Source organism: Eumetopias jubatus, unplaced genomic scaffold (assembly GCF_037043125.1).
Source record: "Eumetopias jubatus isolate StellerSeaLion01/CBP00866 unplaced genomic scaffold, mEumJub1_p1.0 scaffold_4, whole genome shotgun sequence".
NCBI classification, from domain to species: Eukaryota; Metazoa; Chordata; class Mammalia; order Carnivora; family Otariidae; genus Eumetopias; species Eumetopias jubatus.
Genome location: NW_028274810.1, coordinates 96,613,978 through 96,641,792, shown reverse-complemented (window position 1 = coordinate 96,641,792; position 27,815 = coordinate 96,613,978). Strand labels below are relative to the sequence as shown.

Genomic DNA, 27,815 nt, shown 5'->3' with positions numbered 1-27,815 from the left:
AGGAGGCTGTAACTATAATCTTGGGGACAAGGTGGCAAGGAACCTGAACCAAGTCAGTAACAGGGGTCAACAGAGGAGAGGACAGAGCTGAAAGACACTCATGAGGTAGAAGCTTAGAGAGCTAGTAATACATCGCTATCCCACGGATCGTGTTTTTCAAGCTGCTGAGCAGTGCTACGAAGTAGTTGTCCGTTATGTGTCTCTGCTAGCCTGCGGGCTTATGAGGCAGAGGGACAATGTCTGTGTCTTTCTTGTCTACCATTTTATCTCTAGGACTTAGCATAGGGCTTGGCACATAAATGGATAAATACTCATCCCCTGAGATGAACATGTGGTGGGTGGGGAGTTATTTCTCTTTTCAGATATTTAGCTGGTAAACTTTGACAATTCAGAATTCTTACCTAAGGTAGCCAGGTTGGAAGTGGTAGGGAAAAAAAGGCTTCGTCTTAGAAACGGGAGATGAACATGAGTCCCTACTCTTCTCATGTGAGCTGTGTGACTTGAATAAGTTACCTAACTTCCCTGAGCCTTATTTCCTTCACCTGTAGAATGAAGAGGCTGTAAATGTAAAATGATATTAGTATTGGACTTCATAGGTTGTGGGGAAAACTAAATGAGGTTATCTGCGACAAAAGTTTAGCAGGTGTCTGACACAAAGTAAACACTCAATAAATGCTAGTTAGACTAGGATGGAAGGGTTGGTGGGTGGGTGGATGGGTGGGTGGGTGGGTGGATGGAAGGAGGGATGGGTGGATGGAAGGAGGGATGGGTGGATGGAAGGAGGGATGGGTGAATGGATAGATGGGTGGGTGGGTGGATGGATGGATGGGTGGGTGGATGGAAGGAGGGATGGGTGGATGGAAGGAGGGATGGGTGAATGGATAGATGGGTGGGTGGGTGGATGGATGGATGGGTGGGTGGATGGAAGGAGGGATGGGTGGATGATGGATAGATGGGTGGGTGGATGGATGGATGCATGGGTGGGTGGGTGGATGGATGGATGGATGGATGGATGGGTGGATGCATGGGTGGGTGGGTGGATGGATGGATGGGTCGATGGATGGGTAGATGTATCAGTGGATACATAGGTGGGTGGATGGGTGCGTGGATGGACAGATGACTGGCTGGCTGGCTGGCTGGCTGGGTGAATGGATGGATATGTTAATGGATATACAGATGCACTGATGATGAATGAGTGGACAAATGAATGTTTTGAATAGGATATATCTATTAGGTCATGCTCTTTTTCAGGCCAACCTTAATCCCCTTTTGTGGGCATCCATATAATAAATTGATTAGTCTGAAAACTTAAAAAGCCACCTGGTCTTGGTTTCTGTGAAAGTCTTATGGCCTGCTGCCACTGAATGCTGAAGATTTAAACTTCTTATTTTAGGTTCTGTCTAGACACCTCTCTAAATAGGAACTTCATGCTAATCTACAGGTGTTGCTTATGAACAGGTTATTTCTAAATAGTAGCTGGTGCATTACAAAAAAAAAAAAAATCCAAGAGCAAATAATATTTACTGAGACCAAGGTCTCCAATGGGAAGATTCCTAGTCAATTTGTCAACCCCTCCCATACCACCTGGCTCCTGCCTATACCCTACGCAATTACCAGGGAATCAAATATTCACAGTGGGTATAATTAATTAAATGCATTTTTACTAATTAACTTAAGAACTGGTAAATAGGGCCTCCCTTTGGTAGTTTGAAGATGCAGCTACTGGTGCTGTTGATTAAAATGTGAAGCGAATCTGGCTAGAAACTAGCATGTAATGGATGGAGGCACTATCGCAACGTTTCTTTTAAGGTTTGTCAAATCGTGTGCTACTGATATTGCTAAACCCCTTTAATCAGTAAGTATAAAATTCATCTGAGAGCATAAAATATATCTGACAACGGCATACATCAAATCCCAGACTGAACATTCAAAATAAATTGTATCGAGATTTTGTCACAATCATCGATTTCTGCTTTTCAAGCTGGTTTCTGGGGCAGCCACATAAAAGTTAAATACAAGCTATCTATGGGCTCATTGGATTGCGGTAATTCATTAAACCAATGGTGGCTTTAATAAATCTGAACATAAAGATTGCTTCCACAGACACCCTCAGCTTGGAAATGTGCCACTAATCAAAGAGGGTGGCAAAACTAATCTCATTGGCTTGTAGGGGAGGTGCGAAGGAGCTTTTAGAGGGTTGCTAAGGGCTGATTTCCAAGGGTAGTATCGTCGCACTTCTGCAGCAAGATCAGATCACCGGGGAAATCAAGAGCCCCTGTGGAGCCAAGCCCTCAGCATTCGTGGTCAGCACGTGCACAGCACAAGCAACTGGTCCTTTGAACAAAGCTGGGTTTAGTCAATGCAAGCCCACTTACTGAGTGACCTTCGATTCCATTGACTGACTGATTTCCCCCATTGTACTCACTTCCCAGTGACGGTGGTGATCCCTGGGCTCTTAACAATTTACAAAGCAGTCTCACACCCAGTGACTTCTTTAGTCCCCCTGAAATCTTGGGAGGGACAAGGCCAGGGTTATTATTATGCCCATTTTGCAGATGAGAAAATGAAAGTTTAAAAAGCCAAGCGATTTGCCCTCAGTCCCACATTTGGCAGAGCTGGAGCGCATAGCAAAACTGTCAAAAGCCCAAGCTTCGGGTTGAAATCCTACCTCTGGGACATACTACAGGTTCTCTCACCTTCCAAAACCTCAATTTTTCTCAACTGTAAAATGGAGATAATGAGACTGCCTATCCCTGACTTGGGAGATTTAATGAGCTCCTATGGATCAGATGCATAACGAGCACGTAAGACATGTTTGCTATTATTCATAGAGAATATCAGGTTGTATTCAAAAAGACAGACTGGACAAGGCCTGGAAAGTAACTACTGGAAATTCCAAATTCCATTTCCCACAGGTGGAGGAGAGCCTTGCCCTTATCATGCATTAGCCTTTTCCCCGCGGTGAAGCACCCTCCTTGTTGGCATATGCTCAGAGAACCCCATGATATTTCTGTCCCTTTCAGCTGTGACTCATTATTGTAAATAGCAGTGCAATGAGGAGATGAGAAAAGAATTTAAATACACTGACAGAATTTTAGGGAAAGTGATACACAAGAAGATAAAAAGCAATCAGGAAAATTTGCATACACCCTTGTGGTCTCAAAGGTCATCTATTTGGGAGTCTACTAATGGGAATACATCTTTTTCGATTCTGGGTGATTATTTAATTGAAAAGGAAAGAATTTAAATGAATCAAGTCATAGAAGCAAAGTAGATTTATGTCAACTGCAACAAAAAATTGCATGTTTCTTTGGGAGAAAAGTCGGTCCATTCATATACAAGTTAAAATTTAAGATGGAGTAGTAAATGTGACCATATATTAGGATTTGGGTCAGCACTAAAAAACATGTTGATATTCATGAGCTTTATTAATTTATTTTTTAAATCAGCCTCCAGTTACACCCTTTATTCTATCTAGAAAAAAGTATGGTTTCGTATCCATTAATTTACTTGAACTTTATAATGACCGTTGGAGGTGAGTATTATCATTCCCACTTTATAAGACAGTTTAACATATACTTACTCAAGGCAGGGACCAAGACATTTTGTCTTTTTTTTTTTTTTTTTAATCCCCGGTGCCCGACTAATAAAAATGTAAGTCAGAGGTTTAGCAGAACCTCCTAAATGTTCTGCTTAAGACATCAATCTTTTCTTAGAAGGCAGCACAGCATAGAGACTTAGCCTCTGGCTTTACCATCAGTGGGGCCTGAGTTCAAACCCCAGCTCTGCACGTACCGACGATGTGACCTTCAGAATTTATTTCTTGGACTCTCAGCTTAAACAGTGTTATTAATACCTACCTTGTGGAGTTGTTATGGTAATTAAATTTCAAGATAATAAAACGAGGGGAGAAATATAAAGCACTTAGCACAATATCTAACACATATTAATGCTCAAAAATTATAGTTTTCACATCTCATGAGTATACTCAGAAAGGCAAGGATAAGCATACTATTTGACCACTGCGGGAACTTCTTTTTTTTTTAAAGCATGCCTTAATCATCAGATTTGAAATTAACAGGCAGAAACTGAGCGGCTGGTGGATTGCTCGATGAGGAGCAGCATCCAGGGGTTGCCCATGACAGCCAGGCATGGATGCTTAGTGCTCCTGTGACAAGCCTCACCTCTGATTTAATGCAATGTGCTGTTATTATTAATAAGCAGCAGGGAACCCAGTGTGAGGCTGCCTGCTGCCTCTCCTACTAGGTTCATTCACTTATTTTCTAGGACATCATACAGTCCTTTAGCCACTTTATGGGGGGAAATCTGCTCATTTAATTTCCAAGTAAGGGACAATTAGTACCGATCGTGATGCATAGCTGCAGGAATCCAACATCTTTTTCAGGGCTGACTGTTAGGATATTTGCACATTTTTTGGTCGTCTCTGGGACATCCAGGGTAATAGCACCAGGTTGCAGTCAGCTCGGGGTTCACCATCCCTGGTGAATTATCTTTAAAATGTATTAGGAGCATAACCACGTACAATGAAGAATTGTGTGACTGATATTAACAGATATGGGAGGCGATGGGTAAGTGGGCGATAGCTGTGCGTTGGACAAGTTGTGTGGTCAGTGATGAGAAGGAAGGGGACTAACATTTCATGAGCATCTACTATGCACCAGAGTTTAAACTAGGTGCTTTATGCATGTCGGCCCCCTTACCCTCTCACCCTCCCTACGAAACCCCAGGGGGTCGGGGCCACCAGTGATCACATTGCCAGGTGCTCCGTCTCTTCTGTCTCTAAATGACACCTAAGTGCTGACAACTTCCAAATTCATACTTCCAGCTCAGACCCACTGCCTGAACTCCAGACTCATGTATCCTACTGCCCACTTGATATCTCCATTTGGATGTCTAATCTGCGTCTCAAAATTAGCATACAACTTACCCCCCCACACACAAGCCTGCTCCCCCAACAGCCTTCCCCAGTCACGAGTAGATTTTTTGTTCTTCTGGTTATTCAAACCCAAAGCATTCAAGTCATCCGTGACGCCCCTCTCTCACACACGGGCCACATTCAGCTGTCAGCAAATCCTGTGTCTCTACCTTCAGCGTCTCTCTAGAACCCAGTCCTTCTCTGCACGCTCACCCCTCTCCCTCCATGTCTCTCCCATCTTTCAAGCCACCATCATGACTCTCTTGACTTAGGAACCGCTGCCTGAATGGTTTCCTGCCTCCATTCCTGTCCCCCTGGAGTCTTTTCCATACAGCAGCGGGGGGGGGGGGGGCCTCATAAAGCATAAATCATCTTGTATTGCACCTCTGCTCAAACTATTCAATGGCTCCATCTCACTCCGGTTAAGAGCGGAAGCACATATAAGTCCTTAACTGTTTCCCAGGTAAGCCAAGGACTCATGCGTCTGGGCTCTGTACTGTTTTTGTATCTGTCTCGGCCATGAGACTGTGTGCACTGGGAGGGCAGGAACTGGTCTCCTCCCTCCCTGCATCCCTGGCGCCTAACGCACCCCCCAGTGAAAGCAGAGCAGTAAACGCTGAGAATCACTTGCTCCGTGCCCAGTGCGGTTTTAAACCCTGATGCTCGTCAACTTATTTAGTCCATGTAACAACCCTATGAGATAGGAACCATTAGTACTGCTGTTTTGCAGATAAGGAAACTGAGGCACAGGGACGCCAAGGTCACAGACCTGTTAGAAGTAGACCAGGGAGTTAACCCCAGGCAGTCTGGTTCCGGAGGCAAGTCTGCGCTCTTAGCTAGCACATCATCCTCATTCTCCGGTCTTTTCTAAGTGTGCCCTTGGCAGATGGGCGGTGGCCGAATGGCTGAGTAAGGAAGTGCGTGTTCCCAGTGGTTATGACTAGCACACAGGAGCACTCCCTGCGTGTCAGCCCCCGGCCCAGGATGCCTTAGATTAGGTTCTCTGCATGCAGACAGTTTACCAGAGAGTGCTCTAGGGAGATACTCGGGTACGGGAACAAAGAAGTCAGATTTGGGCAGAGGGAAAAGCTGGCAGACAATGTGGCTTGCCCCTGATGCCTAGAGGGACCTCTGGAGCAGGGATGGCCCTTCAGACTGGTCCAAATGGAGGGAGAAGGGCTGGGCTTTTTTTTTTATTCAAGTGGGTGGCGAAGGGCTGGTCCCTGGGTGGGGTTGCAACCTTGGGTGAGGGAGGCCCCTGCCGCGGAGGACAGCTGCTGGTGACAGGTGCAGGTGTGAACTGTTGGTCGCTGACATTCCTAGCTCTTGGCAGGTGAGTGCATGGGCCCTGAGGAGGAAAACTGGGGAGAACACTACAGTATCCCCTATAGGGACTAAAGATTTTGCATAATATCTCACTTAACCGTTGTTGCCCTACCATAATGACTTATGCATTTGTTACACCCTTTTGATAATCAAGCAAACTGCAGCTTGGAGATGTGAAGCCTAACCTCATCAATCACCTAGGAAGACGAGATGGGGATTCCAGGCCCATGTGAATGATGAAAAGTTCAAGGGAGTGGCCAGGGCCTGCTCACGTTGCTGCCCAGCCTGCAGGCCCAGGCTCATCAACTCCTGTTGGGGCAAGCGTTGTCAGGGGCATGGACCTCCGTGGCCTGGGTCTGCTCGTCTCCTGCTGCTAAATCACTCCTCCTGCCGTGGGCATGTGCTCCTTCCCGATCCTTACATCTCTGGCGGGGTCACCAACCAGAGTGATTCTGTGGGGCTTCTGGGTTGGGCACGCACACCAGGCCTACTCCGTCAAGGGAGCACCATGCCGGGGCCCAGGGGTAGGCCAGCTCTGGCCTGGGAACAATAGGAGAGAGGGGCCTTTTCCTGGGAGGTAGCTAGAGCAGCATACTGTAAGTCCTGAGCTACCTATGGCCGTGGTCCGCCAGCCTCCTCTCCTCCAGCTCCTGAGGCCAGGTGCTTGGAAGAGAATGGAAAAGGAGGTCAGGAAGGAGCAAGAGACAGAGATCTGCTGGCTTGAGCTCCCGGGATCCCTGAGCTCTGACCTACCTCTAGACCCCAACTTCCTGAGCCAATAAATTCCCCATTGGTATCTTTTTTAAAAAAATTTTATTTAAATTTAGTTAACGTATCTTGTATTATTAGTTTCAGAGGTAAAATTTAGTGATTCATCAGTTGCATATAATACCCAGTGCTCATCACATCAAGTGCTCTCCTTAATGCCCATCCCCCAGTTACCCCTTTACCCCACACCCCTCCCCTCCAGCAACCCTCAGTGTGTTTCCTAGAGTCAAGAGTCTCTTACGGTTTGTCTCCCTCTCTGGTTTTATCTTATTTTATTTTCCCTTCCCTTCCCCTATGCTCATCTGTTTTGTTTCTTGAGTCTCACAAGCTGGTGCACATTGATGCTCTTTCACCTGCAGGTGGGATGATAGCCTTATGTCAGGTGCTGGTGTCCATAATGTATTGGTCCGTTTTTGGTGTGTAACAAACAGCCTCAGAATCTCTAGGGCTTACAACAGCATTTCTTTTTCCCATTTATGGATCGGCACATTTCTGAGGGTGTGGCTAGGCTCTGGCTGGCTTTTTCTCCAGGCTGAAGGTTGGGCTCTGGTTTGTTCCCTGTGTCTTCATTCTGGGGCTGAGAATAATGAGGCAGTTTCCTGGGCCATGCACTTCACATGGAGGATCGCGGGAGCCCAAGAGGTCAAGCAGAATGGTGTGGAAGCATTAAAGGTCCCTGCTTGCTGCAAGTCAACTGACATTCCGAGGGCCAAAGCAAGTCACGTGGTAGAGTGGGGGAGAGGAAGGTGCTCTACCCACCCTAGTGAGCGGTAATGAAAAGTGGGAGGCAGGGGCAAGGTGGGTGCTGCTATCTTGGGAGGGGAGTGAGGATCAGCAGCCATAATCCAGTCTGCCACGGACGGGCAAGAAGAATGAGGAGGGGGGCGAGATGACTCCTGAGACAGGGGGACATCCAGCCACCACACCAATGACAGCGAAGGTGTCCTGTCTCCCACACCCCAAGGGCAGGGTCTGTTAGAATTACAACAGAGTCAGCAGAACCCCAACACTCAGAACCATACAGGCCATCCCGAGGCAGCAGCTCGGTGTGCAGAGAAACCAGATCCTTTCTGAGAGATCAAAATCAATTTTAAACAGACACAGCTGTTCCCTAGCAGGGTTGTCGGAAGGGAGGGAAGGGGAGACACTATAGGGAATGTTTTGTTTCTTTTTGTTTTAAGTTGTCGGAATAACCAAAGAAGACTTCTAAGGTTTGATTATTAATTTTGGGGAGAATCGGTTGCCAAGTTTGCTATCCTTTTCAAGAAAAAGAAGTGTAAGATCAAAGGGAGGCTTCATAGCAGAGGTTTTCACCTTATATTGTTTGGAAGCTTTTCACAACAGAATGATCAGAAATAGAGCTGGTTTGGTTTTTGGTTTTTTGGGTTTTGTTTTTTGTTATTTTGTTTTTTTGTTTTTTTGATGCACCCCCTCAGAAGGATAAATCAAATACCACCATTTAATTCAGTTCAGCGAATGTTTACTGAACCTCTCCCATGGCCACATGCTCACTTATAAAAAATATAAACAAATAATAGTGATGGTGAGTTTCACCCCTGCATGTCTGGGTTATCCAGCCAACTGAACTTATCTCCCGGGGTCTCGGTGTCCTCATTTGTAAAGAAAGCACGTTTGGCCTCTGAACGCTGAGGTCCCTTCCAGATCTAAAATTTTAAAGTCCACAAGCTGGATGATGTTCTTTTCCCACTTGCTGCACACTCCAAGTACAGACGTGTGCAGCTGGGAAATCGCTGGAACCGTGAGCGTCATAGGGCTGAAGAGGGATGCTCAAGTGTCTTCCCAATGGCCAGGCGAAGAATTCCTGAGCGGGGTTCCTCAGTTCGGGTGTGTCCCCGAGTTCCATCTTTCCTATAGTTTTCGCTTCACCAGTACAAATGGTGAGTATGGAGGAGTAAGGAAGTGATACAAGGTACTAGTGAAGACAAGGCCACCAGTGTCCCATTGACCTGGGTCCCCGCCCTGCTTCTTGTCGGTTGGATGACCTTGGGTGACTTTACCTCCCCACACCTCAGTTTTCTTATCTGTAAAATGAGCATAATAGTAGCTTCGTCCTCATAGGGCTGTTGTCAGGGCTGTAGGTTAAGTACTTAGCCGTGTGTTTGATGTAAGAACCCACTAGAATCATTATCATCATTTTATTATCATAGCACGCCCTCCATGCACACTTTCAGGCAAAACCAGATTCTGAATCTGCCAGCTCATTTAGCATCTTAGAAAGTCTAGAAAACTTTGAGGAAGAAAGGGTTAATCCCATCACTGAAATTTAATGAAAAAGGTAAAATAACTTCATTCAGTGGTCTTCACATAAAAGGGTACACAGATTTGTAAACGTATGTTACTTTGAACTCACACAGTAATAGTCAATGATCTTTTAAAAACTAGAGCCTTAAAAGTTAGGGGGAAATCCAGGTGGTAAGGGATTCATGTGATCATTTCCTGCTTGGTGTCCAAAGGGAGCTCACCCACAGGAGGACTAAGACTCCATTCTCTCAGTCTGTGCCCACAAGCAGGCTGCATTCATCTGGGGGAAGAGGACCCATCTTTTCTAACTTTCACAAAGGTACTCTCTGGGCCAGTGAAGGCCCTGGACCCGTCCAACCTTTAGGAGACATCAAAGTTCACACTTCGGTTTGATGCCTCCTAATGAATGACAGGACAAGAACCTAGATCTGTCTGTCATTTCTTCCCAAAGCTGCCTGGAAGACTCAAGCTCAATGCTGTTCCCCAAAGCTATAAGGCTCCCACCTGTAGGACCCCCCAGTCCTCAGGGGCTCCTCACTGGCTCCTGTGGATGGGGGGAGCTCCCAGCTCTGTTTCTTGTTTCCATACAGTTTCATCTCTTGGATACAGGATAGCTGTTACAGAGCCTGGACACTTGCATTCCTGCACTTACAGTCCCAGCGGTTTGAGAGGCGAGGTGTGGAACCAAGACGCTGGGGGGAGGGGCTGGGGCTGGAGACGTGGGTGCAGGATGCCAGAGAATACCACCCCCCCAGCCCTTGTTCCTATGCCTCCACCAACCTCTTTTAAAGCCAAACCTCCTGGTTCTTTGTTTTTCAGAAGGAGCACATACCCACAGCTAGCAGCTAGCCATACCGGGACAAAGGAGTCAGGGTACCATTTTACTACCGAGATGGCTAAGGATGCTGACCGAAAGCACCATAACTGACCTTGCTCTGAGCAAACACAGTTCCCTCTTGAACTGCACACACATCTAATAACATGGCCTTATATTGGATTATAAAATTGTTTTAGTTCTCCCCAGCATAAAATAAGGCAGGTAAACAAATAAAGGGGCAGTCAATTAAGATAAATATGGCAACTTCACAATTTACTGGCTAGAGACACATTATCCCAATGAGCCGAACATTGGGTAAAATAGCTCTCTTCTAATTGTATGGATACAATCGGACAGCTAATCCTGAGTATCAGGGCAGATGGTTGCTAATACAGTCCTTCATGGCACACTGGATTGAACAGTGTATGCTGTTTGGCTGATAAATATTTTTTTCTCAGGGCACTTTAGTGCTGGAAAGGTTTAGTGTTGACTCCAGGGGCAAGATTCCAAGGCCCTTCCTTACTACTGCTGCTTCCAATTCCTGAGAAATGACACGTCCCCATATCTGAGATGCCTTTGTAATGAGTTGTCAGGAGCTTAGGGGTCTTAGCTCAGTGGCCTCGAGGGAGGGCCATACTGGTCTTTACAGCACTGATCCTAAGGGTGGGGGGGGGGGTGGCTCAGTGCATAAGGCATCCTAGGAGTAGAAAGAAATGAACAGAGAGGGAAGCAGAAGCTCTCAAGAGTCTGAGCAAGGGGTGGGGGTGGGAGAGGAAATGAGCGAAAACCTCTCCTGAAGATATCATTTAGTTAAATAAACGGCAGAGCAAAATATGGGGGGGGGGGGGATAAGGGGTCCTGAAAATCCCATTCTTGGAAAAATCCCACTGTGCTCCTTACTGAATCTAATGCACGACTGTTACAAAGAATACCAAAAAACCCCACAAAAAACAAAAACAACCCCCCCAAAACCTATCTCCTCACCCACCCCTAGAAAGCATAGAAAGCAACTCATATAGGATCAAGGTCACACGAATAATACTATCAGTGAGAAAAGAATAAATGACCCACTTAGGGTAGGTCTGCAAAAGCATTTCAAGCCACTGGGGTACCATTTCATGAACCCAAAGAACTAATTTACCAAATGGGTCCCCAGGGCCCAGAGGAACTAATGCCCTGGCCACCAAGGAGCGGCTCCTTCTGTTTCTCCATCCCATCAGTGCCTCTGGCCGAGAATGAAAGGCCTGGAGCTAGAAGGGATGCTAGAAGGGTCCCTTGGTGCATCAGGGCGCGCAGGGAGGAGACCGTGTTCACGCATCCGAGGGGAAGGGGGAAAGGAAGAAAAGGCAGATATGTTAGAATCAGACACACCTGAACCTGAATCTGGTTCTGCACCTGCTAGCTGGGCGAGTGTGAGCAAACCTGAGCTTGGGGTTCCTCCTGATCTGTGGAAAGGGGATACTAACACCTACCCTTAGTGTTGGGAACATTCAGCCTCAGCTGGTGGAAATGAATGGATGAGCACAGTGGGGTCATGGTGATGTCCAAAGGATGGGAGTTGCCTGTACAGCCCTCGCCGCCCCATCCTCCTCTCCAGCACCTCCTCATGGGTATCTGCATCGCTGATAACATCTATGGAGTTCTTCCGGGCACCGGGCACCCAGCCAGACGCTTCACGTGCAGTGGCTTATTTAATTCCTCACCACGTCTGTGAAGCAGGTAGTCACATCATCCCATTCTACTAATGGGGAAGTTGGGACTCAGGGAAGTTAAGTAACTCTGCTCGCGTCACAGAGTTAAGTGGCAGGGCTGGGACTCGAACGCTTGTCTAACTCCGGAGCCTGGGCGTTGACTCTACTCTTGCTCTCAGAGAAGAGTGAGATCATCGGTGACATCAGTTAGCACCGTCCTGCCAATGGGCTGTGGGGAGGGGCCTTCCCTGAGATGAGGAACTGGAGCTGAAGGCCCAAGGGCTGGAAGACTTGACCGTGTTCTCTTTAGCCATGTTGAAGGAACCTCCCAGAAACTGCTGTGTGGTGCTGGAAAGTGTGATAGCGCCCAGCCCACAGAGAGAGCCAAGACCCAAGAAGGCCGGAGGTCTGGCAAGATATCTGGGGGTTGGACCAGTTCTTTGGGGTGTAGGGATGGTTGTCTCAGGATTTTTGTATTTGTGTTATTCCTTGTCACTGTCACACAGCTAGGGACAGAGCCAAGAGCCCAGGCCGTCAGGCACATCCCTTTGTAAGCCCTACACCACACCAAGTAAGAAACATCAAAAACACAAGGGCCATTCAAGAAGGAAAAAAATTACACTTCTATGAAGCAGTAGAGGCTTTAAGTATATATGTTTATGTGTATGAGTTCACGGTTAGTATGCATATTTAATATTCATTCCATACATAGGGATGTCTGAATTATAAGTGATTATGGAAGGAGGGTTTGCAGGTGGAGAACATGCAGGGATGACTGAGTTGGTTAAATACAGACAGAGGGATGCCCCTGACCAAGTTCCCGACCCCTGGATGAGAGATTGCTGGCGGAGTCGAGAGGAGAATGTCATTTTTCATGCTAACAACTGTGCTCTGTGTCCACACTGACCGTGCGTGCGTGCGTGCGTGCACACAGATACATGTGCATACATTCTCACCTTAGAGCTCCAGGCTATTTCCCTAAGCCCCACGGTCCTCTGCTGTCCCCCTCCTGGTGGCTTTTTTCTCCATCCCTTCGTTTCATGACTGTGGATCTGAGGGTGACTAAGGGCAGCAGGGGAGCATTGCCAGGAAGGGATTATAGCTTCGCTCTTGGGGCTCACTGCCTGCACACACTCCTCTACGTCTATGACTCCGTCCCCCTCCTGGTCTTTTCACCCAGAGGCCCAAGTCCTGGTTGCCCCTGGCTGAGAGATGCTTTGCCCTTTCCCCGGAGCACATGTTAAGACCCACTCAGCCAAAGTAAACTGTGTAAATGTACAAAAGATACAGCTCCTAGATTGGCCGGGATTTGCATGTGACAATTTGAATAAACCGAGCATCCATCTGCAGGGAGGGAGGGAGCCCTTGCAGACATACCTGAGGTCCAGAGGCTTCCTTGCATTTATATGTGTCTCACACGTGTGCACAGTGCTTTGTGAGCACCTGCCCTGGGTGCCTAGGGCAGTGAGTCTCAAACTTCGCAATCCACCAGACACTCCTGGGAAGCTTCTTGCAAATGCAGGTCCCTGGAACCTCCTCAGAGATCCTGGTTGGTCGGGTGTGGGACTAGGGATCTACATCTTAACAAAAGAATTAAGTGACAGGAGGGTAGCGAGCAAGGGGAGAGTGGTACAAGATGAAGTCAGAGGCCAGATTGCACAAGACCATGACCTTGCTCTTTCAGATCTAGAACTCAGGAAGTGCCCCTGTACCAGTGGTCCAGTCTGACAGTCTATGGTGCTGGATACACATTAGTAGGATGATGGGTCATTTTCTAAAGACTCTGGTTTTCATCCCTCCCAACTCCTTAACTAACACGGCTTCAGGGTCCCTTCCTGTCTCTGGCTCTGTGCTTCTCCATCTACCAGTATACAACAGGAGTGCTGGAATAAATGATCCCAAACTTGCCTTCTGGGACCAGATAGCCTCATTTGGTTGCAGGGTGGGGCAACCACATCTACTGGGTTTCCTGGGACAGTTCCAATTTATGCCACTTGTCCCAGCTTCATTATTCCTAACACCCTCTCTTGCTCTCAAAAGTGTCCCAGTTTGGACATTAAATTATAAGGTCATTCTATTTATGGGAGAAGGGAGGTGCACAGGACATGGCTGTCAGCAATGGGCTACGCTCTCTGCCTTGGTTCTTATTAGGAGTTTTCTTTCTCTGAGCAAGGATGGTTTTGCAGACTTTCCAAAATGCCCAGGTAAACTTTGAAGGGCATCAAATGCAACACGGCACATTCTGCTCAGATGCTCATTCTGCTCAGGAAGATGGGGCACTCAACTAATACTGGCAGAGACTGGTGAGTGCATAAGGGCCAGCCGGTGCACTGCCTGAGCTTTGAATGGGGTTTGGCAGATGGGGAAAGACGGCAACTGGGAACACTGGGAAACAGGAGTAGATCCCTATGAAGCAAGCCCATTTTCTGGCATGGTTCTTAACATCAGCTTACGGGGCTGTGAGGCCAGGTCTACTTTAGGAACATTTAAGGTCACGTGCTCAGAGTTGTGGACCCCAAAGAGAGAGGGCTCTGGTTACAAGACAGCTCTGGAGCCCCTCCCCCATATTTATATGTGTCTCCCAAGAAATGAGCTGCAAATGCACATCAGCCTGCAGACAGGTAAGTGGGCTTGCAATAGGGTGTTAGGCAAGGGGGCAGAGATGTAGATTCTGTGACCATTTTGTTACCTGAGATCACCTAGGGAGGAGCAGTGGTGGAAGTTGGGGGGTAGACTAGTAATCTTTTGGGTTTAAATCAAATGGATTCTAGAGGGTAATTGATCCCAGGCTTTCTGTCTAAGATCTGGCCCTTTTACATGTGGAGACACAGCTGGTAAAAGCCCCCTCCCCCCCTTTTCATGTTAAGAAGCAATTTCTCAAAAATAAAATTCTTTAAAATCCTAGGAAGTACCCCAGGAGTTTTAAAGTGAGTTTCTTGACATTTCAATGGCTGTATTACAGCTGGGGAAAAGAGGAGGCAGAGAGAAAGAAGGAACTCAAAGACTGGGTGTTTGCTTTCTTTTCTCGTTAGATTTTTTTGTTTTGTTTTGTTTTGACTTGATTTTAAGATTCTGGTGGGTGGGAGTAATCTCACTGAAGAGGAAAATGAGTAACACTTGGTCAGTCTGTTTACGCTCACACACGTTCATTTGCAGAGGGCTTACTATGGATTAGGTGGCATGGATGCAAAGACAAATCATGCATGAAAACTGACCACCTTCCTTCTCCCACGCTGCAGCTCTCGGTGAGCTCTCCAGATAGAGCTGCTCCTGACTGTGTCCTCGGAAAGTTTGTTCCCAGGACACGCCTTGCCCCCTTTTATTGCTATTTGCATTTGTGCTGACTTTTGTTTTTATTGAGGTGAAATTCACATAACATCAAAGGAACCTTTTTTTTAAGAGGGGGGAGGGGCAGAGGCAGAGGGAGAGAGAGAGACTCTTAAGCAGGCTCCATGCCCAGCACAGAGCCGGACCCAGGACTCAATCTCCGACCCTGAGGTCATGATCCGAGCTGAAATCAAGAGTCAGACGCTTAACCCACTGAGCCACCCAGGCACCCCTAAAATGAACCATTTTAAAGCAAACAATTCAATGGCATTTAGTACATTCATAACGCTGTGCAACCACCACCTCTGTCTACTTCCAAAACGTTTCATTACCCCAAAATAAAACCCAGTACCCATTATGCAGTTATTCCTCATTCTCCCCTTCCCCCAGCCCCTGGCACACATGTCTGTCTGGATTTATCTATTCTGGCTAGTCTACAGAAAAGAAATCACGTTACCTTCTGCGTCTGGCTTCTTTCACTTAGCATACTATTTCTGAGCTTCATGCACATTGTGGCAGGTGTCAATGCTTCATTCCTTTTCATGGCTGAATAATAGCCCATTGTATGGATATACCGCAACTGGTTTATCCATTCTTCTGTGGTTGGATGTCTGGGTTGTTTCCACCTTCTGGCTATTGTGAATGGCGTTTCTGTGAACATTTGTGGACAGCCTTTTGTTGGGGGCATCAGTTTTCAACTCTTTGGCTATATACCTAGGGCTGTCATGGCTCAGTCATATAGTAATTCTGTGTTTAACTTTTTGAGGGACCACTAAACCATTTTCCATAGTGGCTGAACCATGACAACCCCCCATTCAGAAGACTCCCAGTTAGATTTCTCCGTAATTTAACCAAAGGACTTCAAAGAACTGAATTCTGATTTACAGATACACCAAGCAGCCTAAGTTTCTTGGTTGGTCCAGTGGGTCAGAATTCCCGCTAATGAGACACAGGTCAGGGGTTCAATCCCCAGCTGACCAGTTAGCTCGGCAGAGCAGACAGTGAAAATTATGTCTGCAGCCACACATTCTACCAATGCGGCCTTGCCCTCTTACAAAAGCTTGTTAGTGGCCCCAGGGGGTTGGAGCAAGAGTGGGTTTTTATGGTTCCAAATAAAAATCTAGCATCCAAGGCACAATGGGACTAATTGGAAATCAGATGACTGCTTACTTCCAGTCTTGGTTTCACCTGATTTCTGCCCCGGGGGGAGGGGGGGAGGCGCTTGGGTCAGTTGCTTAACCCCCCACCCAGAGCTTCAGTTTCTTCCTCGCTAAAGTAGAATTCCTAATTCTTACTCCAAAGAGATGATAATGCAGCCTAAGCACTTTGCACACAGTAGGCTTCCTACTTAGTAGATGCTGATAAATCTCAAGGGTGGGCACCATTAGCGTCTGCAGTGGGCTCTGAGTTACTCTCCTGAGGTTGACTGAGCCGGAATGGTGGTGTACTATTGTCCTTGGGGTTACATTGGCTGTTTCAAATTGTCCTATTTGCATGGAATGAAGCTTGCTATGGTAACAAGGTCTGGTGGCTGGAATCCAGGGCCCCAGCGAAAAATGCAAAGCCTGTGCTCTGAGAGAAAGAGGAGTTGGATAAGGTTTATCAACTTTAAGGTTACCCCAGTTCTCCTTTGAAGAGGGAATGGGTAAATTGAGTCAGCAGGGCCTCAACACTCCCACTCCTCCAGTGAGGAGGAGAAAAGAGGGAAGCCCCTTTGATGCCTTCCAGTCTTCTCTCCCGGCCTCATCCCTCTCGCCCCCCAATATTTAGCCCAGCCAAGAAGCTTAGGACCTGGCTACGGCCAGCCCTCCACCTCGGGGGCGCACGCGGGAGTTTGGGTCGGTGGGGAGACCAGAGCTCCAGTGGTGGCCCACCCTGGGGCCGGACGGGAGAGCTCCTCCCCGGGGGAGGACACACAGTGCAGGTTGGGGCGGAGGAGGTGGGGGTGGTGGAGATGGAGTGGGGTGGAGAGTGAGAGGCACTCAGGGCACCAGCTAAGCTCCCCGCTGCACAGTGCCTACCCGCATTTTAAGGAAAGCAAAGCTCCACTCCCGAGATCGCGCCAGCTGCCCCCTCCCCTGGAGCTCCGTCCCCGCTGCTCCCCTCCCCGGCCTCTTTCCCGAACACCCCTCTCTCCCGAGCACCCACCCCCTTCTCAACCCCGGCCCGGCGCGGGGCGCCTGCTAGCCAGCGCGGGGGCTGCCCCACCGCTCCCGGGAGGGGAACGAGGGCCGGCCTTGGAGCAGGCGCCCCCTACCCCTCGCCAGGGGCGCCACCTCGGCCCACTCGCGGCCGCCGCCCGCCGCCCTCGCCCCCCGGGGGGGTGTGTCCCCGAAGTGGGAGGCGCGGGAGGCCGAGGGTGCGCCCGGGGCCCCAGCCCGGGCCCCCTCCCGAGCGCGCGGCGAATGGTAGGCTCCAGTGAAAGAGTGCCGGGCGGCGCGCGGTGTCCTTCCCCGAGCCGCGCTCGGCGCCGGGGTCTCGGCGATCGCTGCTCCGCCTCCTCCTTCTCCTCCCCTTTCTCCTCCTCCTCCCCCCGCCGCCTCGCTACCGCCGCGGCTCCGGCTGGAGGCGCCGCTGTCATTCCTGCGCCGGAGGAGCCGGCGCTGCCGGTGCCTGGGGGTCGGGGCGCGGGGGAGCCGGGCCGCGGGGGACCCAACAGGTAGAGCCGGGGGTGCCCGGCCTCGCGCCCCCCCCCCCCCCGCGCATCATGCAGCTCTTTGTCACCTCTCTCGCCCCCAGGCCAAAATCCTGAGCATGATGGAAGACAATAAGCAGCTCGCGCTCCGCATCGATGGGGCGGTCCAGTCGGCCAGCCAGGAGGTGACCAACCTGCGAGCCGAACTCACGGCCACCAACCGGAGACTGGCGGAACTGAGCGGCGGCGGCGGCCCGGGCCCGGGCCCGGGAGCAGCGGCCAGCGCCTCGGTGGCGGCGGACCCGGCGGCGGCGAACATGGAGAACCACCAGCACGGCGCGCAAGGTAGGGATCGCCCGGCGCCCAGGGCGGAGGGGGGGTGGCGAGCGAGCAGGACCCGGGCCGGAGGTGGCCGGGGCCTCGGTGCCCCCCACGCCCGGGGCGAGCTCGCCTCGCCTTCTGGCTGGTAACCCTGTCCTCCCGGCGGTGTCCACCTCTGCTCCCCTGTCGGGAGTTGCAGGCTGCTGTCATTAAGGAAAACCCCGGCGCAGTGTGCACGGGTTCACGCGGTCACACCGGCCCCCGCCGGCGGGAGCGAGGCGCCGCCGGCGGCGCCCCTCCCGCAGCAGAAAGTGCCCTTTAGGTGGCACACAGCCCCCAGCTCCGTGGGCAAACTTTTCGTGCCCGGGCCTTTGCCCCCACTCTGGGTAGGGGTGAATGCTGCAGCTCCCCCCCAGTTCCGGAGTCTCCCTTCCGCGAGACTCTCCCCGAGAGCGAGCTCCGGGCTCTGCTGCCTTGGGGTAGAGGATTGGACTGGCTTGCACTTTTCTCCACGGATGCCAAATCCCTTGTCTCAATTGCATCTGGACTTTATTTTCTCCCCATCTGAGATCGCGCGGATAGCGGAATATATCGATGCAACAGTAGATGCTCTGCTCAGCAGGGAGTTTAAATTTCCAGCAAATACAAACACCGAGAGCACTTTCCAGGGGGAAATCTTAGACCTCAAAGGCTGAGTGATGGGCTCCTGGCGAAATGAAGGTTTAGATGGTGGGTTGCAGGGAGCTGCTGCTGGAAGGGACTCTTCCCACTTTAGAGGAGGAGCGGAAAAAAAGACAGCTGGACCTTGTTGACATTGACAGTGATGAAGCCCTGAAATGCCCGGGAGGGTTAAAGGTGGAGGAAGCATCCAAAAATGTCCTGTTTGGTTTCTGTGAATTGAAAAGTAAAAGGGTAGACTGGCTTTTCAGGTTTGGTTTTGTTTTGTTTTGTTTTTTGCCTAATTGCTCTTTAAGAAATGGTATCACTGATTATTAGTATCGTTTGATTAATAAACTAAACTGCTGAAATCCAGAATCTGACAGAGAAAAATGATCCAGTCTAGGAGGGCCACTTGTATAAATATGTCACTTGATGAAGTATGAGGTACCCATAGCTCAGTGGCTCGGAGGAATTTTCTGCTTTTGTTGTTGTTTCAAGAGCTTCTCCTAAGTCTTGCGAGAGAGTGTCTGTGTTCATATTAATGCCTTCTCCCCATCAGTTTCTGTTTGCTCCTTACCTTCCTGGGGAAGGTGGGCTTTTCCTGGTGCGAGATGTTAAGCCTGTACTTAGTTTTACGCCGAATTCCAAGTCATGTTAACTTGGTACTTCGGGGAGTCAGTCAGAAGTCCTGGGAATTAGGGCGGGAATTTGGGACTGAAGTAGCCATGACGTAATGGTGGGAAGGTGTTGTAAAGCTGTTATTTGCTGCAGTTTTCAAGGTGGGTATCTGCTTACTCTGTCATTTATCCCTTGCGCTGTCACTGTGTGTGGAAAGATGCTCTCCGCTGGCATCTGGAGGGAGAAAAAAAAAAGAAGCTAGACTGCATGGTAATGCCTTCTTCTTTATAGGCAGAGACTCTTCCAACATTAAAGAAATAGCTAAGAACTGGCATTCTGCTAAGAATCAAAAGCCATGGTAAGGAGGACTGAACAATGCTGGTTTATTTCCCACCGTCTGCCCCTTTTTCTCAGCCAAGGAAAAGTTAAGTGGCTTTCATTTGAGTCCTGGGTCCAGTTGCAGACTGAGCATGCTAAGGAGGTCAGTACGGTGGTGATCCATGCACCCAACTTGGAAATTGAGATGCTTAGCTGATGGTTAAGCTGTTGTAATGGAGCAACAGTGGGCGGATTCCTTCTCTTTTCCTACAAAAATGCCCTAGGCTGTGGAAATGACTTTTGGATCTCTTGATATCCTTCAAAACACCCAAAACCAGCATGCACCCTCATGCTCCTAGGAGTATGCCTGCCCGTGTCAATAAGCCGTCTGTGGGGGGCTGGATGAAGGATGGTCTTGATTTTTCCCTTGTGTATCCTTGATATTTTTCGACACCTTTACCAGGGGGAATTTAGTGATTTTATAATCGGAGAATAAAATGTTAAAGGTTTTAACTCAACTTAATTGTTGGCCACATATTCTTCTAAATTGATGTGAATTTAAACGAAAGTTATGGTTGAAAAGAGAACAAGCTCCCCCATATAATCCGGTAGGGTATCATTTACTTTAGCTCTACAGGAGTACCCCAATCCAGTACTTTTTACATTAGTTAGCCCCTGTGAGTTTTTTTGGTTTTATTTTCTTGTTTTGGTTTGCTCTCATGACCCATGGCAGCATTCTGCTAGAACAGAAACCCGCTATAGACGTGTTCTGGTGGTTTCTTCGGCTGGTGCTTTTGTATTCCTAAAGGAAAGCGTGGGGTTCTCTCAAGTTAATTCTAAAGCGTGGTCGATTGGTTTCCTCATGCTTCTTCATAATATACCTCAAGCTCGGCTCCTGGGGGTTCCTGACTGTTCTTCCGAATTTGTCTTCTGTTTTAATTTTGTCTGTGTTGGGGAGATTTAATGGGCCCAAGCCGTGGGAGCATTTGGTGCTATTGAGTTGTCCTTTTTCAAATCAAAGTTTTGAATGAAATGAGTATCTTTCAAAATGCATCTCTAGAAATCATATTTTACTAAAGGGCATTATGCACATATTAAATGAGTGCTAATGCACTTTTAATAACATTAGCACAAGTGGTTACGGGGAAGAGTCACCTCTTGCTCTCCCTGCCAAGAAATTGTTAGATCTGTTTTCAAATTTTGGGTTAAAATTTTTTTTACTGAATTACACAAGCTCATCAATTCACCATGGGAGTTTTGTTCCAGCGATGGTACCTGACACTAGGTAAGTCGACGAAGAAAACTTGGGGTTTTCCTAGAGAGTTAATACAGTGTGTCATTTAAACAAAATATTAACTTGGTTGGTACCCTGTGTGAGCTGGCTTGGTTGCTATGTAACAGAGTCTAGAAAGTGAACTGCTGAAAATCTGGGCTTTCGACACTTTGCAGGATCTTCTTTCGGAATCTGTGTTGAAAGAACACTTGGCAGCCAGCCCATCTCCTCTCTCCCTGCTTCGAGTGAGTTGGATAATCCCTAATGAGGATGCTGGCATCCAGTGCAGAGGGTATCCAGGCAGGGCGGCACATTTCACAGCTCCGGAGCTGCGTCTTGGGTTGGGGGGGGGGGCGGGTCAAAACTGCCTTTGACAGGTGGACAGAAGGAGCCTCGGAAAGAACAGAGCCAAGCATTTGTTCCAATTTGTCTTGTTGTTGGTAGCCAGAGAACGGATTTGTTTAAAGTAACATTTCTAAGCTGTTTTCCTCGGCGTAACATCTCTGGAAAATGTGTTTAAAATGCTTGCTGTTGTTTGAGGGGAAAATATAGCAGTTTGTTTCTCTGAAAATGTTTTATCTGATGAATGACTAATATTAGATTCAATTGGTTACTTTGCTATGCATAGAATAAAACAATTAAGCTCCATTGTACCCATTTCAAATAGGTGTTAACTCTATATACCATAAAATACTTGTGTCTCGTAGGATGTATGCCTACTGCTATTAGTTTGTTGGTTTTTTTTTTTTTAATGAAGTAATTGTATTTATATGCCTATGCAAGTGGGAGTGCAGATAGCATCTTTTTTGGGTGCTGAGGACTCAGAGCCTACTGCATTTGTTAGGACTGGAATGGAGAAAAGGGTCCTTCTCCTACACCTTGGTCAACTTCCATAAATAGATGCAAGCTTTATTTTTTTCTCCCTGTGCGCTAACATAGGCTGTTACTTCAGGTCTGACTGTTCGTATCTAGCATCACTACAACAGTGGAAATTCTGCGGTGGAGTATGAATTACCTCTGGACTGAATTGAATGTGTGAGCAGTCTGCAGAAACACTAGACACTGTGGCTTTGCAAAATAAGTTCTGTCTTTTGGCATCCCCTTCCCAATTCATTCTACCTACGCTCTTGTTTTCCCAAGTCGACTTTTATCTTTTTTTTTGGAGAAAGAATTTTCAAATGGCGGAGAAGATGGAAAAAAATGGGGTGGAATCTCAGAGGTCCCCTTCTGTTAGCTTGCCCCCAATTTATGGACCTTGAGTCACGTCTGTCTTGGTTTTCCAGCTGTATCAATGGGCTGAAAGAGACTTGTGTCTTTTCCTAATCTGGTAGGCTGTCATGAGATGGGACTTCAAAGTTCTTCCTGAAAATCACCGTGCGTGGTTGCAAAGAGATTACTTACAGATCGGTACAGCATGGTTGAAATTAGTTATTGATTGGCTATTATTTACTGTCTTCCCATTGTCTTTGGAAAATGCCTTCGGAGGACCCCTGAAGTCAAGTTTCTGGCTCTGATTAATTTCATGCTTCCAATATTTCATGATTTATGGAGGCTTTTCAGTACTCCTTTGATATTAACCAGAAGTCTAAGCCAATCTGATTTTTATAGTAGGAACACTGTTCCATATCCTCCCAGGGCAAGGCAAGCCATGTTCTCTCCGTTCCTTTACCCCCCAACTCCCCAAGACTGCTGGCACTTTTGAGGAATCCTGTAGGTCATCATTTGTGACTTGCCGGCTGCCACTGAGCTTGTGGCAGATGGGCCTGGCAGGTGGGGTGTGCCGGTTGGAATGTTGCCTGCTCACTGTGCAAATCATATGGGGCCCAGAAGGTCACGCTTAGGGTCCTGGCCATATTCGTTGCCTATTTTGTCTTTATTTATTCCTGAGTTATATAGATAAGTGAAATCAACATCAGTTCCCCAGTTCTTTTCAGACCTTTTCCTGGACTGGTTTGTGTGAGCTTTAGCGCTTGGCTTCTTACTCCCTGCCCTCCGTCAGGCAAGAACACAACTCATTCTACCCACTGAGGCCAGTGATCTTGTACATGAAAATTAGTCTGTACCGTTTGGGCTGGATATCAGGGTCAGTAACACCTGGGATGACAGGGGGTGCCACCAACAGCACTCATCACCATGTCTCCATCATCTGAGATGCAGGCAGAGCAGGTTTAGGTGGGCTCGCTTAGGAAAAGACAGCTTCCCTGAAGCCAACAGAGTGACCAGCCATTGTGGCGGGTTGTATCTGACATCTCAGAGCAGGGAAGAATCTTGCTGGCCCGTGTCACCAGCCCCATCTCTACTGTGAAGAAGCTGGAGGAAGGCCAGGCAAAGGGATCCCCATGTGGTTGGATGAGACCAGAACATTCTTGCTTGTTTGATGCAACCTCAGACCTAAGTGGTGGAGTCCAGGTTGTGCTCTGTGAGCATTCCTGCTTCACCCTTGGAGTCCTAAGCTGCTAGAAACATGAAAGAAGCTGAACGGAGTTTTAATGAGTTTGGCAAGAACAACTATTTGGGCAGGTGGCTTCTGTGTGGTGGGAAATCATCGGTTCTCCATTTGTTTTGGTGTCTTCGTTAACTTGGCCTTGGCAGACCTATGGGTCAGATTTCTGAAAAGCTCCCATCCCCTTCTCCCTCTGATGAATTGAGACCCTAGCATGAGAGCTCAGATGGGGCTGGTTAACAGGCCATTCTGCAGGCAGAGCACCCCCAGGGCCTCTGTGCTCTCCTGTGATGTGCAGTCGGGCCAGAAGGATGGAGGAGAGCGGGAGAAGGAGTGGCCTCGCCCAGCCCCCCCCCCCCACCCTCTTCCATCAGAGCAAGCACTGGATTACCTCCGTGGGGTGTCCGGGCCTTCTATTACCAGTACTGTCTCAGCCCCGCAGAGGGTTTGAAGTAATGTGAATCATTAAGAGCAAAGTACCCTCTCAAGGAAGGTGGGTCCAGAGCTAATATTTTACCCTCACCTTTGGTGCTGCATAATGGTTCTCGGAACTCACCTCCTGAGTGTATCACAAAACACTAGGCGTTCTGGAACCATCCTGACACCACGTCATTTTCACCTGGTGGACAGTTTAATATAGGACTAAATGAGAACCAGTTTCAGTGCTTTTGTCAAACTTTTCAATAAATAAATATCAGGTATTGTCCCAAGTGCTTAACATGCATAATTGAGTCCCGTACCCAATGAGTTGGCAACTCTTAGGCCCATTTTTCAAAAGAGGAAGCTGGGACTGGGAGAGTTTAAGTCACATATAGTAATGGCTCTGATGGCACTGAGGACAGCAAGCTTTGACGTAGTCTCCACTCGGAGCCAGGTATACTGTTCTAAGTACTTTCCTATATGCATGCACTGAATTGATGCATTCTTTCCTCATAATGACTTATGAGGCAGGTACCATTCTTGTACCCATATCACATCTAAGAAGACTAAGGTAGAGCAATGCTGTGTCACTCCCAAAAGGGCATTCTGCTGTTAGTTGACCAAGCTCTGGCTCCGGAGGCCATGCTGTCACTCATTCTCCTTTGATGCCAAAGGTCACTCGGTTGGTGGTGATGGAGCCAAGAATTCAGACCCACCAGGTCCCTCTGCTGCTTAAACCTGTGTTGTCTCCTAAGTCAGAAACATCCTTTGATTTGATATGTTGAGAAGGTTGAGGGAGCTGTAGGCTTGTCTCTGTTCTTGAGTATTACTTCCCTAGGCCGCTGGTGGTTTCTGAGTCCTTGACTGAGTGTGAGGGGAGTAGTGATACCCCTCACTTGGGTGTGAAGTTAGCTGACAAAGAGGGAACTGGATCCTGCTTGCAAGATCCGCAACCCAGGGGTCACTGGTCCACCAGTGAAAAGAACCATCTGATCCTGGGCTCGGAGCCTCCTGCTTCTGGACTTTATGTGTTTTTTCTCTCTTTCGGAGCGTGAGCCCCGGCGAAGCTGGAGTCTTATGGTCTCCTTCTTCTCCAACCACCTGTGTCCTTCCCTTTCCCAGCTTCCCTCCGTGTGGTCTCGGGAGCCTCCGGTTGCCCAAGACCATGCCCAGCAAAGGACCTATTAATATTTTACAGATTCTTTTATACTAGAGTTTCTCAGCCTCAGCAGCATTGGCATTTAGGGCAAGAGGATTCTTTGTTGGGGAGGGAAGCTGTTGTGTGCACTGTAGGATGTTTAGCAGCATCCTTGTCCTCTGCCCACTAGATGCCAGTAGAACCCTCCACACCCCAGTTGTGGCGACCACAAATATCTACAGAAGTTGTCACATGTCCATGGGGGACCAAAATGGCCCCTGGCCGAGAACTGCTTTTTATGCCAGGCACTCTAGTTGTGAGTCTAGAAGGATAGCTTCGTGAGAGCAGAGTGTAGTCTATTTTCAGCTCCACTTATAGCACCTAAAACATTGCCTGGCACATAGCAGGAGCTCAACAAATAGTTGTTGAATGAATGAGGGAATCCATGACTGACTGCTAATTCCAGTGTGTGAAATTTGGTCTGCTTATCATATTACATGTGGTATCAAGAGGAGCACTGATTTAATAATCGAGGACTTTCATTTCATGTTTACTTGCCATTTATGAGATGAGACAGTTGAGGCACAGAGGGTTATGTGACTTGCCCAGGGTCATGGAACTCTAGCAAGTGGCAGAGCCAGGATCCAGACACAAGTGAATGTGAACTCCAGGGCCTGCCCGCTGGCTCAACCAGCATGCGGTACAGCTCTGCATAGTTTCTCCCACTCCTGTCCCAGAAATCATTTTTGTTCTAAAGCTGGTACTGTGGCAATTTTAATTAGGATCTGCGTGTCAGACACTAAGTCATTCATCGTAAACCTTCAGAGCTTCACTGTACGAAATATGCTTTGTCACTGTCAGAGAAGCTGTCGCCAGAAAGGACTGGTGTCTGGCCAGAGGTAAGAGGGTAGACTAGCTGCTGAGCCACGTTCAAACGTGAGAATCCCCCTTCTTTTTACCCGGCCGCTGGCCTTTGGCTCGACAGCATCCCAGAGAAGGCTTGAACTTCTTTCCTTTCTGGGAAAGGGGATGGACCCCACTGAGCAGAGGTTTGACTCATTCTTAGAAAAAGGGATGCTCCAGGATCAGAACTGGGGAGTTGGAGGTCCTTTTGAGATCGTCTGAGAGTCATAGTGATAGCAACACCGAGGGTGTGTTGAGCCCTTTTTGGCTTTTTCCCAGACACTGCGCATGTGCTTGATGGACGCTTTCCTATCTTACTTCCGTATTTCAGTGCATTAGGGAATGTGATCACCTCCATTCTGTGGATAAAGCAGTTGAGGCTTAGAAAGACTAGGTTGCTTTTCCAAGCTCTGGAAAGTGGTCATCTGCTGAACAGAAGAACAGGGCATTGGAACCCAGGCTCAGCTGACCCTCAAGCCTGCCTGCTTCACTGTGGCAAGAATATCGAGATGCCGCAGCCAGGAGCATAGAGACATGCCAGTAGGACGGTTTTCCCGTTTTGCTTACACTCTTACCCGCCCCCCCCTTCTTTCTTCTCTCCTTCCTTTCTTCTTCCTCTCTTCTCTCTGTGTCCATCAGTGTGACAGATTGGGCACGTAGGTTCGGGGACCGCAGATTTAATAAGATACAGACTAAGTTATCTTGGAGCTCATGGTCTAGAAGGTGTGACTGACATGGACACATAATTACTTTTTCTAATAAAAGGTCTACACAGATGTAATGGCAAAATAGATAAAGTGACAAATATAGAAGCCTTCACAGATGTGCATGACGGCGGTGATGTGTGATAAAGCCATGCTGCGAAAATACATTAATTTTGCTACTAAAGGTTAAACTGACCATGAGAGATTATTAAAAAGTATGACTTTTTTGGATAGATTGCGATTGGGCACTGAGGGGAATAAGCTGCTGGCTGGGACCTGCTCCCACAAAGGCATTCCTTACAGAGAAGGAAGATGTGGATGATGCAGGGCTTGGGTCTTGAATAGTAGCTTTCTTTTTTCTCCAAAGAGAACAAGAAAACATATGAATTTCAGCGCAGGTATAGCCCTTTGTCTTTTATAAGAAGCTCACTCTTCATATTATTCTCCTATAGTCAAGGCTGGGGCTTCTTGTCAGCCACCACAAATGAATTAGCTCATTTTCTTTGATTAACTTGGACTTTTTTGGTTTATTTATTTGTTTAAAACCATTGAACATGGCGTATTTGCTTTAATTCAGTAAGTACAACTTGGAACACCATGGGATTTATGTCTCCCGCCCCCTCCCCACTACCTCCACCCCCAGTCTTGCCATTTGAAATTCTGTGCTCACCGTTTCTTGATGATAGTTAGGTATGAAATTTGGAAATTTGATACTGACCCTGGAGAGTGCAGTCGTGGTACTCTAGAGCGTGATAAATGATGGCTGGGGAGAACAGACCTGTGATTATATGTATATTGATTATCTTAATTAATGTGTTCATCAAGTGGATTGTTTTTCCTATTCCTACAAGATTTACTACATGAAGTGAGAAAAAGTGGGAATATTTGAAACATCTTTAGTTTTGACAGTCAACAGAAAGGCAATGCCTGGCTGCCATTTTGTGACTTGTTGGTGCATTAGCTAGCAGATGTGTTCCAGTTGCTCTGTGTGCAATTCAGTGTGGTGCCAGGCAGCCCTGCTGAGGCAAGGAGGCACGTTTAAGTCTTAATGGACGTCCTGTAGAGAAGGATCATGATTCCATGGTTGGCTGTTCTACAGAGCAGGTCATTATCAATGGCCAATATAGTAGAACCTTGTTAAAAAATTTGGCTGGTCAACACATGGGTTGGTTCCACCATGGGCTAACTCAGAACCCACCTTCCAACGCTTTCAGTATATCACCTTGCCTCTAAAGCAAAAGCTTGGTCTAGTACC

General features: G+C 48.0%; 1 protein-coding gene across 1 annotated transcript in view; it reads left to right on the top strand.

The window, feature by feature from the left end:
• Nucleotides 1-27,815, top strand: part of KAZN (kazrin, periplakin interacting protein) — a 1,069,448-nt gene that overhangs the window by 618,378 nt on the left and 423,255 nt on the right. The window contains exon 3 of the mRNA XM_028108174.2: nucleotides 17,867-18,107. Within this exon, the coding sequence (XP_027963975.2) occupies nucleotides 17,867-18,107 (241 nt within the window). The remainder of the gene's footprint in view (nucleotides 1-17,866; nucleotides 18,108-27,815) is intronic.